Source organism: Anabrus simplex, chromosome 9 (assembly GCF_040414725.1).
Source record: "Anabrus simplex isolate iqAnaSimp1 chromosome 9, ASM4041472v1, whole genome shotgun sequence".
NCBI lineage: Eukaryota > Metazoa > Arthropoda > Insecta > Orthoptera > Tettigoniidae > Anabrus > Anabrus simplex.
Window position 1 is genome coordinate 143,932,844 of NC_090273.1, and position 18,287 is coordinate 143,951,130.

The 18,287-nt window shown below is 40.6% G+C and overlaps 1 protein-coding gene across 1 annotated transcript; it reads right to left on the reverse strand.

Moving 5' to 3' along the window:
• Positions 1-2,302: 2,302 nt before the first annotated feature.
• Positions 2,303-17,444, reverse strand: LOC136881101 (cytochrome c oxidase subunit 7A2, mitochondrial). Its single transcript, XM_067153730.2, has 3 exons — positions 17,291-17,444; positions 11,528-11,707; positions 2,303-2,700 (listed from the first exon to the last, which is right to left on the reverse strand). The coding sequence occupies exons 1-3, from the start codon at positions 17,438-17,440 to the stop codon at positions 2,560-2,562; spliced, it is 471 nt and encodes a 156-aa protein (XP_067009831.1). The 5' UTR covers positions 17,441-17,444; the 3' UTR covers positions 2,303-2,559.
• Between the last annotated feature and the right edge of the window lie 843 nt (positions 17,445-18,287).

Here is an 18,287-nt window from a genome sequence, read left to right on the forward strand (position 1 = left end):
TTGGTTTATATCTTCTGTTGTCCTGATCTCTGCCATACCTTTATTCCTTGGATCCACTAGCTGCCATTCTTGTTCTTGTAAACATGGTTGAATAACTTTTTTACAACTCTGCAGTTATCCATCCTCATTATGTGACCAAACAACCTAATTCTTCTGATTGTATCTGGCATCCTTTTGTTTTCATCTCTGTATAGAATTTTATTCCTCTTATATCTAAACTCTTCTTTCCCTGTTTATTGCCAAATTTTATTTATTTATTTATTTATTCACGAAGCACAAGATACAGCTACACTGAGCAAATTTCACTTGCACTGTCAACAGACTATTTAACAAACGTAAACTTTCATAATAAAATATAACAAACATAACAAAATATAACAAGATCAGGTACACATCCTACTAATAACTGTCCAAATCGAAAACCATGAGAATGTCCATGTTCATAGCCAAGTCGTCGTGGGTAAGATGGCGGTATAATCCCTTCACATCAACTTATCTTTAAGATACTATTTACACACCTCTCGAATACACTATTATTTGATGCTATATCAAGCTCTTGTCTCCTATTAATATTGTTAAAGAGTGTTGGGAGGCGGATTAGGAAAGATCGTTGAAGTATTGAGTGCCGAGTGTGGGGAATGTGGAGATGGTCTTTGGTTCTGGTGGAGCGGGAAGGAACGCGGAGAGAGAAGAGAGAAACAAGATGTTCCGAGCGGTAATGTCCATTTAAGATCTCGTGGAGGAAACTTAGGTCAGCTACCTGTCGCCTGATGTGCAGCGGTGACACATTAATTGCCATTAGTATCTGCTGCTTAGACAGATTTCTGAGCTTGGGGTTTCTGTTCCTTACAATTGCAGCAAAGAAGGACACTGCTCTGTCTAACTGCTTGGTACTGGAGGGGGCGGCTGTTGTCCAAATCGGAGAGCAGTAGTTTAAGAGAGGTTAAACGACCGTGAGGAAGAAGTGGAGAAGAGCAACGGGGTCAGAAATTTCTATGAAGCGATAGAGAATGCCTAGTAATTTCATAGCCTTGGTCTTAAATTGTAATTTTGTATCGAATATTACACCTAGGTCACGCTGTTGCGTAACCACGGTGATGGGCTTGTCGAGTAGGTAATATGATGTCGGTAGAGGAGATTTACGCAGTGTTATGGTCATGTGGCTGCATTTTTGTGGATTGGGGATAAGTTTCCAAGTATGGCACCAGTTCGAGAGGGCATTAAGCGATGACTGTAGCGGAGCTGCATCTGCTGGATTCCTGATCTCCCTAAATATCTTGCAGTCATCAGCAAAGAGTAGGGTATTCGCTGTTTCATTGAGTTCGGACGGCAGATCGTCCATAAACAAAGAAAACAGCAAGGGGCCAAGAGTACTGCCTTGTAGGACACCGGAGGTGACTGGTAACCATGAGGATGAAGTGCCTGATATTACCACTCTCTGCCAACGGTTATGTAGGAAGCCAGCAAGAAGGGTCAGTAGACTGCCATGTATATTAAATCGTTCGGAGAGTTTATGGAGCAACAGGAGTATGGTCAACAGATTCGAAAGCTTTCGAAATGTCTACGTAGCAGATATCCAGCTGTGATTTAGCTGCAATGGCGTGTGATGCAAAGCTATGCAGAGTGGCCAGGTTTGTTAGACAAGAGCCACCTGGTAGAAAACCATGCTGCTTGGTTGAGATAGGAGACGCTGGTGTATAATTTTTTCAAAGATAAAGGATAGTGTGGGGAGAATAGAGATTGGTCGGTAAGATGAAACATTAAATTTGTTACCTGATTTGTTTTAATTTAATTTTTCTCTGTTCCATTTCTCTTGTTTTCATGGAGAACACACATTCTGTGGTGTAGAGTCTGTAGAGTTGTATTGTCCGATTCTAGTTTTGTTTCTTAGTCAGCTGATATGAAAATGAAAATCCACAGCCTGTTTCCAGATATTTGACCAGGTGAAGAATTGAATGAATGAAACCCCCATCTAGTGCCTAGGATGGGAATGGTGCCGGCTGCCGAAGCCTGTCCCACTCCTCTGGGACAGTGATTAACAACTGACAGATGAAATCAACTGATATTGGAGAGTGTTGCTAGAATGAAAGATAACAGGGAAAACCAGAGTACCTGAAGAAAAACCTGTCCCACCTGTGCTTTGTCAATCTGACATGGAGTGACTGGGATTTGAACCACGGAGGTCACTAGTCAGCTGCTATACTAGTCCGTTGGTTTGTTTGCTTTGTCCCCTTCCTTCACTGAAAATTCTTGGACGTGCTCATAAGTCAACAGCATAAGAGGAAACAATGAAACCACCACATGTCAACAATTTACTTTATTGGTTGGTAACTCTGCTTGTTTTAAAAACAATAAACGAGTACATTTTTGTTTAATAAATTAAGTTGTTATATACATAAAATTTCACTAGTTTAAGTATCAAGTGCTACTTCACAATTCAACAAGCTTCACTTGATGAGTGGCACTCAAAACGTGCCATACACACGTTAGTAGACACAGGTACGCACTGTTCATCAAAAGCAGGCTTGTTCTATTGTTATTGCTCTAAGAACTTTATCCTCACTCCTTTTTGGGGAAAGACAGGTCGTAGACAAGGTGCAGACACATTCCAATAGCTACGACAGTGAGACCCAGGGTCGCTCCATACAGGATCTTATCAACTGGACCACCTTTAAGGTGAACTAGGACACCATCGTTTCTCTGTAATGCAAGAAGAGAGAAATTATTATTAATAATCCACAACGCTAAAAACAGAGTATGGGAAAATCAACAAGGTTAATAAATTTAAATACCTAGGTGAAATAATTCAGGTTAATGGACTTGATAAAGAAGCAAACAGATCAAGAACAAGAAAACTGGAATTAGCGCACCAACTCACTAAAGATACCTACAATAAGAAGATCGCAACAGTAAATGTCCTGACACTGACGGGAAAGACAAGAACTGGTTAACTTCATGAAAGAAAAAGATATAGGCATACTTGGAGTATGTGAAACCAAGAAGAGGGGTACGGGAGAGATTTCTCTGAAACAAGGATACAGGCTGTATTACAGCGGAGGATCTGAGGTAAAAAATGCAGCAACCATCATACTTAGAAAAGAAATCCAAGAATATGTGGAATATACAAAATGAGTCAGCGATAGGATGATGGTGATGAGACTCCAGTTTGAAAATGGCATGAAAGATATATTTCAGTTGGATGCCCCACAAATGGGTTGCAGACGTGAACATCTAGAGGACTTATTAGAGGAAGTGGAGAGGGGGATAGAAGATAAGGAAGTGCTATTGATGGGAAATCTAAATACACAAGTTGGAATGGAAAGACAAGGAAAGGAAGATATTGTAGGGCCCTTTGGATATGGAAATGTAAATCCAGAAGGTGAGTTGTTGGTGGATTTTTGCATGAGGAACCAAATGATTGTTGGAAACACCTGATTTAGGAAGAACAGTCAGAAGATTTCAAGGTATGGCTGGGGAGACAGACGAACAAAGACCATGATTGATTATATAATCATTGAGAAAGAACATCAGAAGAATCTTTTAGATGTTACAGCCATGACTGACGAAGCCTTTGGTGGAGATCATAGAGTTGTGATAGAAAAATTGAAAGTGGGAAAGATTGAAAAAAAAAAAAAAAAAAAAAAAAATTAAGAAGAGAGAGAAGAATTTAAAGTATGGAAGTTGAAGGAGAAAAGCATACAAGAAGAATTTCAATGAGAAATAATACCCTTGGTACCCAGGACGGAGATGGAAAATGTGATGATGATTATGCTTGTTTAAAGGGGCCTAACATTTAAGGTCATCGGCCCCTAATGGTAGGAAATGGACGACATGAGATGATAATTAAAATATTAAAATGTATCCACTGACTAGAGTATAAAAATAAATGGTGATGAAAAATGATTATGATATTAAAACAATCAGTGGATCTAATCCGCAATGCCTTATTTTCTAATAAAAGTATAGAAAAGAGAGGTGATAATGGAATAAGGCATTGCTTGGAAATACAGATATATATATAAATTCATGTCATAAGTTAAAATAACACATTAAAATACGCAAAGATGAACTGAAATAGAGTCAAAGGGATAAAACCACAGTTAACACAAATACGCTAAGACAGAGTACATTACTACACACGATAAAAAAGACCACTATCCCTCAAAAAACGGATAACGAGGTCTGCTGACTGCTCGTCATCTCGCAGGATGAGGGAGATGGTACTCGGGAGTAGTAGCCTAGGGCGCAGATCGACCAGATCCACTCACTCTGTAAGAATGTGTACCACAAGTACACACCAGAGCGGGTTCTCCTCTCAAAAGGTGCGAGTGCGTTAGTATACCGTGGACGATCCGAAGATGACATAATACCACTGCTTCCCTCCGAGAAGCCCGAAGAGAAGTCCTCCATACCTTCGTTGTCCCTTTTATCGCTCTCAGCTCATTTGGAAGTGGAATGGTCTACCACTCCATCTCCCAATGGGACATAACCAGATGTCTCAGCTGAAATAGAATATCACTTGCTGGAACCTTGTAAGGCAATGGGGGCAGTGTTACTGCCTCCTTGGCAGCCTTATCTGCTAACTTGTTTCCCTCTACACCCATGTGGCTTGGGAGCCACATAAACGTGATTCTGGTGCCGACGTCCGAACACCCGGCCAACAGGTCCTGGATCCGCAGCACCAGAGGGTGCCGAGGGAAACAGGTATCAACAGACTGTAGCGAGCTCAAGGAGTCAGCACACAGAATAAGGTGTCGGCGCTCATCGGACAGTGCATACCGCAGAGCTTCACAGATAGCATAGAGCTCTGCTGTGTACATACTACAGGTTTCTGGGAGAGCAAAAAGAAACCCATCAGTATCGACAACAAACGCACAGCCCACTTTCATTACTGTTCTCGAGCCATCCGTGTAAACGACGACTGAACCTGGATAGTGGCCAACAACGAACAGGAAGAGCTTCTGATAAATCGAAGGGTCCGTGTTTTCCTTCGGGCCAGTGTGCAGATCCAGGATTATTTAAGGTCGTCGTACAACCCATGGAGGTACCCCCACTTGGTTGTCTGACAAGGCAAGGATCCAAAGGTACGTGAAACAATCTGTGACTGCTACCCAAGCGTATTAAAACAGCCGCGTTGCTCAAAGACAAGCTGCATCCAGTCGACGGTGTCCATTGTTGAATACGCAAGGATAGCTTGGGTGAAGTGGCATCTGTCGCAAATTTGCAGCATACGACAGAAGGAGCTGCTGGCGTCTCGGGTGTAAAGGTGGCACACCAGATTCAACGAGCAGGCTAGATATGGGGCTTGTTCAAAAAGCTCCCGTTGCCAACCTAACCCCGCTATGGTGGATGCTCTTCCGTTTCGCAAGGACGCTTGGTCTTGCTGAGCCATACGCTGCACTGCCGTAGTCTAACCTGGATAAAATATGTGCCCAATAGAATCGTAGAAGCACCGTGCAGTTAGCACCCCAATTAGTGCTGCTAAGAAACTTCAATGGATTAAGCTTCTTGATGCATTGCACTTTGCACATGCACATTGCATGTATGCCTCCGACGATAATTTACTATAGAAAAGGAACCCAAGAAATCGGTGTCAACTACGGGAATAGCGAATTTTAAAAAATAAAGTTCAGGATTAGGGTGAAGAGTACGTTGCCGACAAAAGTGGACAACAGAGGTCTTTGCAGTGGAAAACCGAAACCCATGTTCTACGGTACACTGCTCCACTCTCCGAATAGTTTGCTGTAAGTGTCGCTCTGCGACTGTCATATTACGCGAGCTATAGTGCCGAGCAAAATCGTCCACTTATAGCAAATGTATTACTGCTGAACCAGCAGCAGCGTCAATACCGTTTATGACAATCGTGGACAGAGTGATACTAAGAACCAATCCCTGTGAGACTCCATTTTCTTGAACGTGGTATTGTGAATATGCCCTCCCTACTCGGACACGGAATAGACGGAGGGACAAAAATTTGAAATAAATACCGGCAAGTGACCTCAGAATCTCCATTGATGCAGGACTGAAAGGATACCATATTGCCATGTGGTGTCATAGGCCTTTTCTAAGTCTGAAAAAACAGCTACCAAATGCTGTTTGCGGAGAAATGCATCCTGGATAGAACTCTCCGGCGTACCAAGTGGTCAGCGGTTGAGCGAGTGGCTCGAAAATCACACAGGTACTCTGACAAGAGTCCTTGTTTCTCCAGACACCAAACAAGTCGGCGATTTACCATCCCCTCAAATAGCTTACACGGGCAGCTTGTAAGACAAATAGTCTGTAACTTCCTGGATACTTAGGATTTTTGTCAGGCTTGAGGACGGGAATGACTATGCCCTCTCGCCACTGAGATGGAAACTCGCCCTCTATCCAGATTCGGTTGAACACACAAAGGAGATATAGTAGACTATCCTCACTAAGGTATTTCAACATCTGGTTATGGATAATATCTGGTCCAAGAGACGTGTCCTTGCAAAACGCTAAGGCGATGTGGAGTTCCCACTCCATAAAGGGCACATTATAGTCCTCTGAAGCTTGAGTGGCAAAACTAAGGTGATGACATTCTGCCTCCTGCTTCAGAGCGAGGAAATCATGATGGTAATTCCCAGAACCAGATACATCCACGAAATGACTCGCTAGATGGTTAGCAATCGAGAGTGGTTCAGTGACGATACTACCTGCAATAGAAATTCCCGGTACAGAAGATGATCCGCGGATACCCGAAATACGTCAAAGTGTAGTCCACACTTGAGATGGAGTATGTGCCATCATAGACGACACACATCTGTCCCACGAAGCTTTCTTACTTTGTCGAATAAGAACTCGCGCCTTAGCGCGGAGTTTTTTAAATGTTACCAAGTAGGGTGCCTACGATAACGCTTATGAGCACGACGGCATTCTTTGATAGCTGCTGCAATTTCGGCGTTCCACCAAGGAACATAAGGTCGGAATGACCATACAACGGCACGATAAACTTGTTCATTGACCTTCAACGTCCGCGCCTTTATTAGGCCTATACATCGCTAGCCGTTGAAGTTGGCCAAACCCGGCAAGCGAGATGTGTGTGTAGCAGCAGCTGGTTGTACCTGACGCTGAGTAAAAGTAAAAATTTTATAGGCAGCAGGAATATTTTCCTGATAGATCGTCATAGAGAGGCGTGGAACAGGTATTGCCACAAATTTTCAGTGGGTTCTCTTTGATATTACGATGCCAATTTTAAGTTAATGTTTATTAAACCCATGGAAATAAAGAATAATTGTGCAGCCGCAAAAAAAATAGGGCATAACTGAAGCCAATGTTCGGCGTTGGCGTGGAGACAAAGATAGTCTAATAATGCGCACTGTACTAGGAAGATATTCATACAATTTTACAAAAAACTTTTTAAGCCTAATTTTTTTAAAAGGAAAAAGTGGGGGTCATCTTGGATTCGGACAAATACGCTATCTTCCGGAAGCTCTTCTTGTTCACCACTAATGATCTTGCAAATAGATAGAAAGCTTGAATAACCTGGATTTTGTTTCAAGACTGCATGCCGTTTGATAGAAATTCTGACCAGTGAAAGGCACTTAACCATTCCACATTCTGAGAAAGGATTAGTGCCGTTTTATCCAGCTGAGGCATTTGGACAACTGTACTTCATAGACAATGGGTTAGAAATATCAATTTTAAAGGAATTTTAGAGCCAACTTTAGCAACTGAGATATATTCTATGTACAATGAAATTCACCAATTAATTTTACCGTTGTCTGAAAATTAAACGAGGTAACACAATATTTAATTTTTAAAAATAATTACCTAGGCCTTAGTCGTAATACAGTATTTAATTTACATACAGTTTGAAACAGGCCAACATTAAATTTTCTCTGAAATTCGTCGTGTTTTGCCTTTTATGCTGGTGAGTGAATAAATCAAAACCAGAATCAGCAGTGCAAGAACCGAGCGAGTTGGTCGTGCGGTGAGGGGTGCGCAGCTGTGGACCCCACTGTCAGCAGCCCTAAAAGTGGTTTTCTGTGGTTTCCCATTTTCACACTAGGCAAATGCTGGGGCCACCTTAATTAAGGTTACGGTTGCTTCGTTCCCATTCCTAGCAATTTCCTATCCTATCACCCCATAAGACCTATCTGTGTTGGTGCGATGTTGAAAAAAAAAAAAAAGAAAGGCAGTGCAAGCAGTGTGTTTCTGATATTAAACATCTTGTGTATACCTGTGACCTTGGATTCAAACTCACTGTTGCGTTTTGATCAGTGCTGCTTTATGGTGCTGAATGACTGACACTACAAGGGTTTGTCTATGAACCAACTACAGGCCACTGAAACGTGAATGTACAGCAGAATGTACAAGATGTCATGGGTAGAGCACATCACTCTGTTGTGCCATGAAATCATGCAAAGTCGTAACCATCCTAAAGCGCAGGAAAGTAGTCTATTTTGGTCACACTTTTAAAAATAAACAGGATCTTTCATATAAACTTAGACCGTCAAAAGAGCGTTTTCACTCTCCGATTGAGGTTCTGCAGTATGGGAGGCGCCCGCATAGTCCTTGACTTTGCAAGCAGCCTGCACGTGTTTGACCAGGCAAGCATCAGTCGCTGGATGACATTTTGACACCGTTCTTTCATAAGCAAATGGAAGGAGAAAAATCGTGTGGGTGATTTCAATAAGATTCAGCCCCTCACACCAATATTATATTATCTTCTAAACAAACAGTTCTCAACCTGGGGAGGCACTGGAGAATTTCAGGGGAGGAACAGTGACGAATGAAAAACACACAAAAATTTGCTAAAATACTATGACAAAGAAAATAATTTACTACAAAAACTTATCTACATCGCCGCTAAATCTTACACGTCTAACTTTACTTTATAGTAATGTTGAGACAAGGGATTTGTGTTTATGAATTCTGTGATGAAATGTGTAAAAAAAACTGTAAAAATACAAGAATTTTTATCATGAGGTACAGTAATTTTTCTGCATTTTTTATAATTTTTTACACTTAAATACGTGTATAAGACGTAATAAATCAACTGATGAATATGAATGTATGACAAATGAACAGGAAATAATTTAAACATTTTTATTTTATTTTCAAATTGAATTGTGCAGTTCCATCAACGTGTCTACTGTGTGTGAATCTGGGTTTTCTACGCTGGCTTACATCAAATCAAAATACCGAGCACGGTTAAATGTTGAAAGTGCTTTAAGGTGTGCACTATCACAGTTGGAGCCAAACATTAAGAAACTTGTGATAGTAACACTGCCATTAATCCTGTTCTTACAAAATCAAATTATGTAGTTTGAAATGTTAGTAGCAGCGAGTGTAGAATGCTGCGTAATATATTTACTGTCATTTGTTTCATTCTCTTGTATTATTATTTGTGTTATTGACTTTCTTTGGAAAGTGATTGCATTTTAATTATTACTAAAAAAATATGTAATATGTATTAAGCAGTCATAAATAATAATAATAATAATAATAATAATAATAATAATAATAATAATAATAATAATAAATAATAATAATAATATCATTATAAAACTTTTTTGAGGCATTAACCCTAACAGGAAAGTAGAACTTTTGTAAATCAATCATTCATTAGGGGGCGTGAAATATTTTATGGATGCAAAGGCGGCATTCTAAACAAATGCACCCTACTAGTTCTAAGTTCACAGAATGTGATATGACTGTGCTTGTAGTAAACAAACATGGCTGGTGGTTACCATGATATTATGAAGTGACTAGAAAGTGACAAATACAATGAATTTTCATCAGGGAATGTACAAGGCCATTTTCTAGTTCCTATGCCTCCAACGGAAAGGAAAATGCATCTTTCCAGGTCCTGCTACGTGTGCAAGGCTCATAAATTAAGGTCAGAAGTGAGGTGACATGGTGTGGGACACTTCATCTGGAGAGCTGTTTCAAAAAATATCACATGGTGATTCATTAACGAAGACTGTAAAACAGTTATTGAACATTTAGGCATCAATCTGTGATGAGAGCATCTTTCTAAAAATGAAAGTTTTAAATCATTCTCAAAAATAAACAGAGAGAAATAACGGACCAATTATACGGGAATTTGGTTATGTTTTACCAATACCACAAAGAAGTTAAAGAAGCAAATTTAGATTGAAAGTGACAAGAATGTTGAGATACAGAAAAAATCCTAACCCTATGTCAGTTTTGCATAGTTTGAGAAGAGACTCAATAGGTGGGTAGAACAAAGATCTTTAACAGGCACATATAAGATAAATTAATGAAAGAATGGAGAGGCAGCGTATTTCACACGATACAGTTACGATCTCCGCTAAGCCTACGTATATTTCCTACCTTCGTATGCTGCCCTTTCTCCGATCACGCCGCCGCCGCTTCACTCACTCTACTGCTATGCTCACCTGTAGTCTGCCTACTCCGTTCATCACGTGACTCTGACGTCATTTTCTCCACGCAACGCCTTCTCCACTTGTGTGTGTGTGCTTGTGGTGACCTATATTGGACACGTGATTATGATGTTTCTGGAACATCCTGGCTTTCAACTTCTTTATTCTTTTCAACGTTTCTGTACTGCTATATATTCTCGCTTCGCCGCTCTAAAAATTGAGTCTACCTTCATCTCGGAGTGGTAGAGCACCCTAAACAACTGTGCTACGTTCTATATTGTCATTACCATCTGGACTGTTATTTCTTCAGGTTATTTGGTGAGCAAGACTTATCATAATGTTATTTTGACATTAAATTATTCATTGGGCCACCTGCCCCAGTTGAACTTTGCTTTCGCCAGCTTATTCCAGCATCAAAATTATATATGCAACACATTATTTCTAATAAAACTTTTCAACCACGAACTGTACTACGGACAATGGAATTTTGAACTTACATTATCTGCTTCCTAGGAACAATGCTACTTTCTGTAATAATAATAATAATAATAATAATAATAATAATAATAATAATAATAATAATAATAATAATAATAATAATAATAATAACACATCGTGCAGCGTAACTACACCCGGCGAAGGGAATCCCTTCCCCAGTTCGATCTCTACTTCCATTCCCCTTTCCCTTTTCACATCTTCTTTCAGGTTGCTTCCTTTTATTCGACTTTTATTATTCATTGTACGCTTAATACTTATTCATACGGTTTTGGATGTATTTCTAATAATCTATATTGTAAATGTGGCACATTTTCTTTGTCTTCTGAAGTTTTCTCTATATATTTCACTGTCTAGCAAATTCTTGTCTGCGATTTACTATCTTGTTGAGAAATGTTTAATTACTATTTTATTATTTGTTAAATATATATCTTATTTACGTTGTTAATTTTGGGATTTTTCTTGTTCCTGTTATTTTCTTTTGGCCTAGTTCCTTCTCACTGCGCATTTCTCTCGTAATTATTCAATTATTATTATTTATCGTGCTGCTTCTTCTATCTACCACCTGTATGCTTAAGCTATATATTAACTATTTCTATAACTATATTATCTCAGCATCGTACGTACTTACGACAACAGCTGAGGGTAATAGTACACACCTGGAAGCGCTCCATCTTCTCTCGGAGTTTTGCTGGAACTTCGCCGTACGGTTGGTTAGTTCCAGGGATTGTCTTTCTCGAAGACATTGATCTCGAAGGTACTGTCTCCCTGGCCATCTTGATGGATGGTGTCTCAAATACAATCTTGGGTGGATCATTCTTGTTGAGGGGAATTGGGCTCTGGAATGCATACATAAAAAGAAACTTTTCATATATACATATCTCCCACAGTTTTACACTGCAAGTTACTTTACTCAAGTAATTCAATGCTGGCAAATTACTATCAGAATGTGCCTTTAATTTATCAGTGGGAACAAGTGAAAATGTCTCTTTTCCCACCTGCACTATATTTATATCCCTCTGAAAGGAGATAAAGTGATGTGAAAGGTAAGAAGAGCTGGAAGTGTTGGAGATACTAAAAAATATATACAGTACTACTAAATAAATATCTTAATCTATGTTAACCTTATACAGTAGTACTAAATATCTTAATCTATGTTAACCTTATACAGTACTACTAAATAAATATCTTAATCTGTGTTAACCTTATACAGTACTACTAAATAAACATCTTAATCTATGTTAACCTTATACAGTACTACTAAATAAATATCTTAATCTATGTTAACCTATGTTTGGAACATAATTTTATTTGACTACAAAAGTTAGGCTGTTTCAAAGCAGGATGGAAACAGAATACATGTGTCTGAATTGTGGGCATTGTAAAGAACGATTAGAAGTATCTGGACCAACAAATTCTTTAATGAGAAAGTCTTGAGAAATTTTCTGGAAGAACAAATCACTGATACCAACAATTTTGAAAGGAAAATTATTTTTGAATACCAGTTAAGAGTACGCTTTTCTGACTACCATATACGAAGGGAAATTGTCAGAGGAAAGAAAACCCTCCTGTGGGTGTGGCAGTAGATTACATTCACGGTATCTCCTACCTGTCGTAAATGGCGATTGAAAGGGTATCAAAGAGGCTCTTGGGAACACGGTATCCCTAGCCGAGTTTGGCACTGCACTTACTTGAGCCAGGTTTCTCATTGACCAAATCTTGCTCTCTTCGAACCTTGACAGTATTAGGTTTACGGGACCGAGGTAGTCTTTGATTTTCATGGCCTCTTCGCTTCTTTTGGCAATACCTTCATTTTTTGACGGTTTGGACTTCTTCCATTTTCCTTCTGATTATTGGCAAGAGAGATTCTTTTTTTCTTTACAAGTTGCTTTATGTCACATCGACATAGATAAGTGTTATGATGACGATGGGACAGGAAAGGACTACGAGTGGGAAGGAAGTGGCCATGGCCTTAATTACGGTACAGCCCCAGTATTTGCCTGGTGTGAAAATGGGAAACCATCTTCATGGCTACTGAGAGTGGAGTTCAAATCCACTATCTTCCGAATACTGGATACTGGCCTCACTTACACAGCTGCAGCTGTCGAGCTTGGTTTCTTAAGAGAGTATGATTTGCCAGCTGTACTTCCTCTTAAAACAGTCTTCGCCATCATCACCATCACTGGAAAGAAGAAAAGAGGAAGGCAAGGAGAGAAAATTAACTGAAGGAGTCCTAAAAAGTACGGAATATAAATAACGAAGATAACTGCCCAGAATAAATCAGCATGGCAACCTTCAGTTGACCAACTGATAGAGTCATTAAACACAGTGACCAGTGACTTCTTTCTCTGGCTAGTTGAGAGGTTTGATATTTACACAAATGTGACTATCAGTGGCTATCCCAAAAAAAAACAGGGCATTTCAATCACTCCTATAAAATGTACCTTTGATGTGAAGATTCCACAATCTGTTAAATTACTATAAAGTTCTTTTTCTGAGTTGGACCAGGTTTACTTTAAGTATCTTACATACAGGTTGCCAAAGTTCCAGACACATTCCAGTATTCATTAACAAGGCAACTGATGTACCACTACTAGTCTCCCCAGGCAGCTAAAATCAACTACGAAAGTGGTAGCAATTTTGTCAGTACACTTCAAAATGTTTGCCTCATACACGGACAAGAGCCATATTCCGTATGTATCAAAGACCACCTTGGGGCTTGAGGCATGAGAAGACATAAGACGTGGCACAGCAACTACATTCATAGGTGATTTTAGCAGCTTTCCTTCAAGACTGCTTAGCAGTGGTGGACCGACTGCACGGTCCCACCGTGTTAGCAAATAGGGATTGCTAATCTGCTACAGGAGAAGTGAATTCTCCGTTTCCAAAAGAGTATTCTTCCCATGAAGATATAATTCAACTGATGAGCCCAAATGGCATGTCTCGATGATAGCCTACTCTGCGATTCCACACACCACCCAAACGCTGGTTCTATTGTTATGATATTTATTCTCTTATGACTTTCATGAGATCATTTCATACACAGAGGTAAAGAAGGCTAAATTATGTGTGAAATATTAACTTTCTTAATACATTTTCCAAGCTGCATATCTGGGCGAGATAACTGGAGAGGGAAAATTGGGCTGATAGGGTGGGGCAGAGACAAGGGCAGAGGAGAAGTGTAGGTGAAATGGAATGCTGGAAGAGGGAAAGTGGAGTGGCTAATATTCTACTGTAAGGTGCAATAACCAGAATAGAGTACTGAATAATGTAGGTTAGATCTGTAATGTCTGGGTGTAAGGAAAGGTGCAACATGGTCAATGATGCTCGCTGATGATGTGGTGCTCTGTAAAAAGGCAAACAACGGAGCGAAGAAAATGGTTGGAAGAATGGAGGGAGATGTACTGCAGGAGGAATGAAGACATGCAGAACCACGACAGAGCTTGTGAGCCTGAGGGAGAAGGTTTTGAGATAGACATGAAAAAGATCAAACTAATGGTAGTTGAATGGCAAGGTCAAATTCAACTTCCAGGATGTTCAAAGGATCTGGGAGTTCATATACCTGGGGTCAGTTATCTGTAACACAGGCAACTGTGAAAAGGAGATTTAAAAAAAGACATATTGTCCAAGATCGAGATGCAATGGTTTAACCCAATAAGGTGGTGGTGGTGATTAAAGTATTAAGAGGAAGTGCAAGTGGGCAGCCATCCTTTAATTAACCAAGGGGAAGAAATGGAAGGCACTAGACACTTTGAAAACTGAAGGTATCGGTCAAAGAAGACAAGGGCTACCAGTGGCGTATGCTGGGATCAAGACGTGGGCTAGCAGTAGACTTAGGTTACCCCTTTTCGATGGTTGGTTTAGTGAATGTCAAGCCTTCAGCGTTTTCAGCTGCAGCCAAAAGCCAACAGAGAAGTCTGCTGTGTTGTGAAGGCTGCTTCACAAGCTACTGCCAACGCTGGACACCTGATCAGTGGAGATGGTAGCCGAAGGTTTAGCAAATTAAAGTCCGGTTTTGTGGCTAAATGGATAGAATGCTTGCCTTTGGTCTGATGGCCCCGGATCAGTTTTCAGAATCAACCTCCTTATACTGTTGATTCCTTGCTTGGGGACTGGGTGTTTATGACGTCTTCGCCATTCATTTTATCCTCATTAGGACACCACTAAGCATACACAGATGCCATGCACCATTATTATTATTATTATTATTATTATTATTATTATTATTATATACAAATGCTCAATTTTACAGTGGTTGTACCCATCGTTCACTGGTTTATTAGCTTCCTCAGGAGATCAGTGGTGGTGTCTGATCCATACTCGCAGGTTGGATTCCAACCAACAAAAGAGAACCTGAAAGGTTGCATTTCATTTTAGCAGTTGTACCTATAAAAATAAAACTATATTGCTCCTATAACAGCAGCCCTGCAGTGTCTCCCTACAAGGATATAGTTTTAGAAGGAAACGGGAATGAAATACCAGCACTCTTATCTATATGATTAAGTCAGAAGTATGAGGTGAGGAAGTATATACGATGAGTAACGCATGGTTGATAGCAGTGTCGATCTGACGAACCGAAGCCTAGCACCCCCCCCCCCCCCCCAAGTCCCCGCTCCTATTCGATATACAGCAGCAAGCCCCAAGGGGCGAGTAGAGGGGAGAGGAGTGAGAGTCTGGGCTGCGATATCAGTCTCCGATGCTTAGCTCTCAGAAATGCGTGCGACGTTTTTTTCTCACTGCTTTCAAGTTTTAAAAATGGAACAATGTGTCAGGTGCTTAACGTTATAATATGCTTTAGACTTCCATCGTTCTCAACTAAGGTTTGGGCTTCACCGATAGCCTTAGTAGCCCTCAGTATATGCCACCGAGGGCTATGAAGGGCCCGAAAATGAAAGACGCCCTAACCTCGATGCTCTAATACCGTCTGAGTCAGAAAAGGGAAGTCATAGGCCTATAGGGTAGATGAAACTGAGGAACCTGGCACGAAGAAGTGGAAGCAATGCCAGGACTCTGCTAAAGGCCCCATGGTGGCCATCCCACGCCCCCAAGTTAAGAGCCCCTGGGGCCCGTTTTAGTTGCCTCTTACAACAGGCATGGGATACTGTGGAAGTTATTCTACCACCCCCTCCCACGAGGGGAAAGAAAGAAACAATAAAAGTTGTCAGAACTGGGAAATATCTAAAGCTACAAAGATGCATTTTGTTGAATCATTAGTGTTCTCTGTCTCTTTGTAACAGTTATGAGACCTGGACTATGAAAGATAATTACAAACATCGAATCGATGCCTCTGAGATGTGGTGTTTGTGAAAAATGCTACATATACTCTGAACGGATATAAGAACAAATCTTTCCATTATAAACAGCATCAAGAAAAGACTATCTTCCCACGTGTGTGTTACCTCCAGTTCCTTGGCCACATTTTCAGAAGAGAAGGGCAGAGTCTGGAAAAGACTATTTTGCAAGGCAAAGCTGAAGACAGTAGACCACGAGGAAGTACAGCAAATAGATGGTTAGATCAAGCAAAGAAGATCACTGGCCTAACTCGTCACATTTTGTTAACAAACGCTGAAGACCGCTCTGAACGGAGACATTTTATCAAGGCTGCAGCACAGAAATGATTAAGTAAATGAGGTCACGACACTTAGCAATGAACAGAACGACTAATGATGTTAAACTGAGATTACACTAATACTACAATTCAATTTGATTGTTAATCAAAAGGGAAAGAGAGTGAAAAGGCTCTAAAATCGGGAATGTGTGTGGCACCCACGGCCCCTAGGCGATTGTACCAGATTGCTTTCATATTTTTTTGTCTGACTGCCACTGGCCAACTCCTGTTCTCTTCCGCCCCAGGCGGTAGGCCTATTAGGTTTCATTTAGAAGGCGCGTGAACCAGTTTTCCTATTTCACACCTTTCTTTTGGAAGTATTTTAAAGAAAACAATAGATCTAATTAAAAAAACCTGCCAAATTAGCAACTCCGATCACAATATTCACACAAATAATATCGATAGTGAATTAAAGCAAGACCAACTTCAATATTTCGTCGACTTCAATTGAAGACGAGTACCGAAAGATCCATATCGTTCTTCGAGATTACAAATTGATGTAGGAAATCTCAAAATTAGAGGACAAAATGCCGAAATTTTGGAGACATTGGTTCAAAATTCTTCAAATAATTGAAAAAGTGCTCTATAATACAAGTTATAAATGCCTCTCTGGTACTGTTAAACTAGTTTTGTCAATTTAGTTTAAGAAAATTAAAATGAGCCAGTTTTAAGCACATAATTGCTTGATAATAATATTTCCTTATCCGGTCCGCCGTAGACGTACAGTGGCTAGATACGAGGTAAAGAGATATACTATACTGGAGTCAAATTTCTCTAGAATAAGCATGCAAACATATTTTGTATTATTGCTTACGATTGGGTAATAGGGCTGTGTGGCGTGATTTCCGATTAATCTGCCCGTGAAGTTGTTAAACTGGTAATACATTTTGGCCGCACAGTATGTCGTCTGCTGAAGAGAGAAAAGATCCTCTACGGAGAACAACCCACGGCGCCGTGCGCACATACCAGCTGACTGTCGGGTTTAAAGTGGCGCCCTCTATATCGACTGGTCACTACACCGCGCCCGCTTTGAAAATTATCTGTGGCGGGCACTACACAGTAACCGAGTTGTCACTCCTTATCTCTTCCATTTCACCAATGAAGTGTGCGTGATAATGAAGATCTTTAAAATTGTTTCGCACTAGACGGTTAGTTGGTTCAACTAGTTGCTTCGGCGTGTGTCAGTGAAAGTAATTAACTATATACACACATTTTCATCCCATACCCTAAAGGGTAATGTCCTCTCACAAACTAGGGATATTTTTTGGTGTGGGGAAGGCGAAGGATGTGACAGCCTTGGCTTACAAAAGGATCTGTCCCGCTATTCCTTAGTTCAGGAGAATGGTAAACCATTCTCAGGACAGCCGGCGGCGGAGACCAGCACCTCCGCCTCCCGAATGCAACGCTGACAATCTAGTAAAACTAGCCTCTGTTAAGCCGAAGTCTCCTTTGCTCCGTCAGGTACAGTATAGGCTACGTTTTAAGTAGAAATCGCCTGTTGCCCTCTTCCCTTTGCCTTTCACACTCGGTCTACTGGCATGCCCAACCGGGTCACCAACAGGCACACACACACCGATCACGTTCTCCTCCTGGCCAGTTGACTCAACACAAAGGGTACAGTCGAGCATTTCAGATCAGTTGTCTACGCCTCAATGTCAACACAATCCGCTTGCGTCTTCACACTTCAGTCAACGAGATGCATGTTAACAAGTCAACTGAGTTGAATCAACTTAATCGCCTGAAACAAGCCTTACCGTATACAAAGACATTTTTTTTCTGCTCGGGTGTGGTGTACGGAATGATGACTGAGT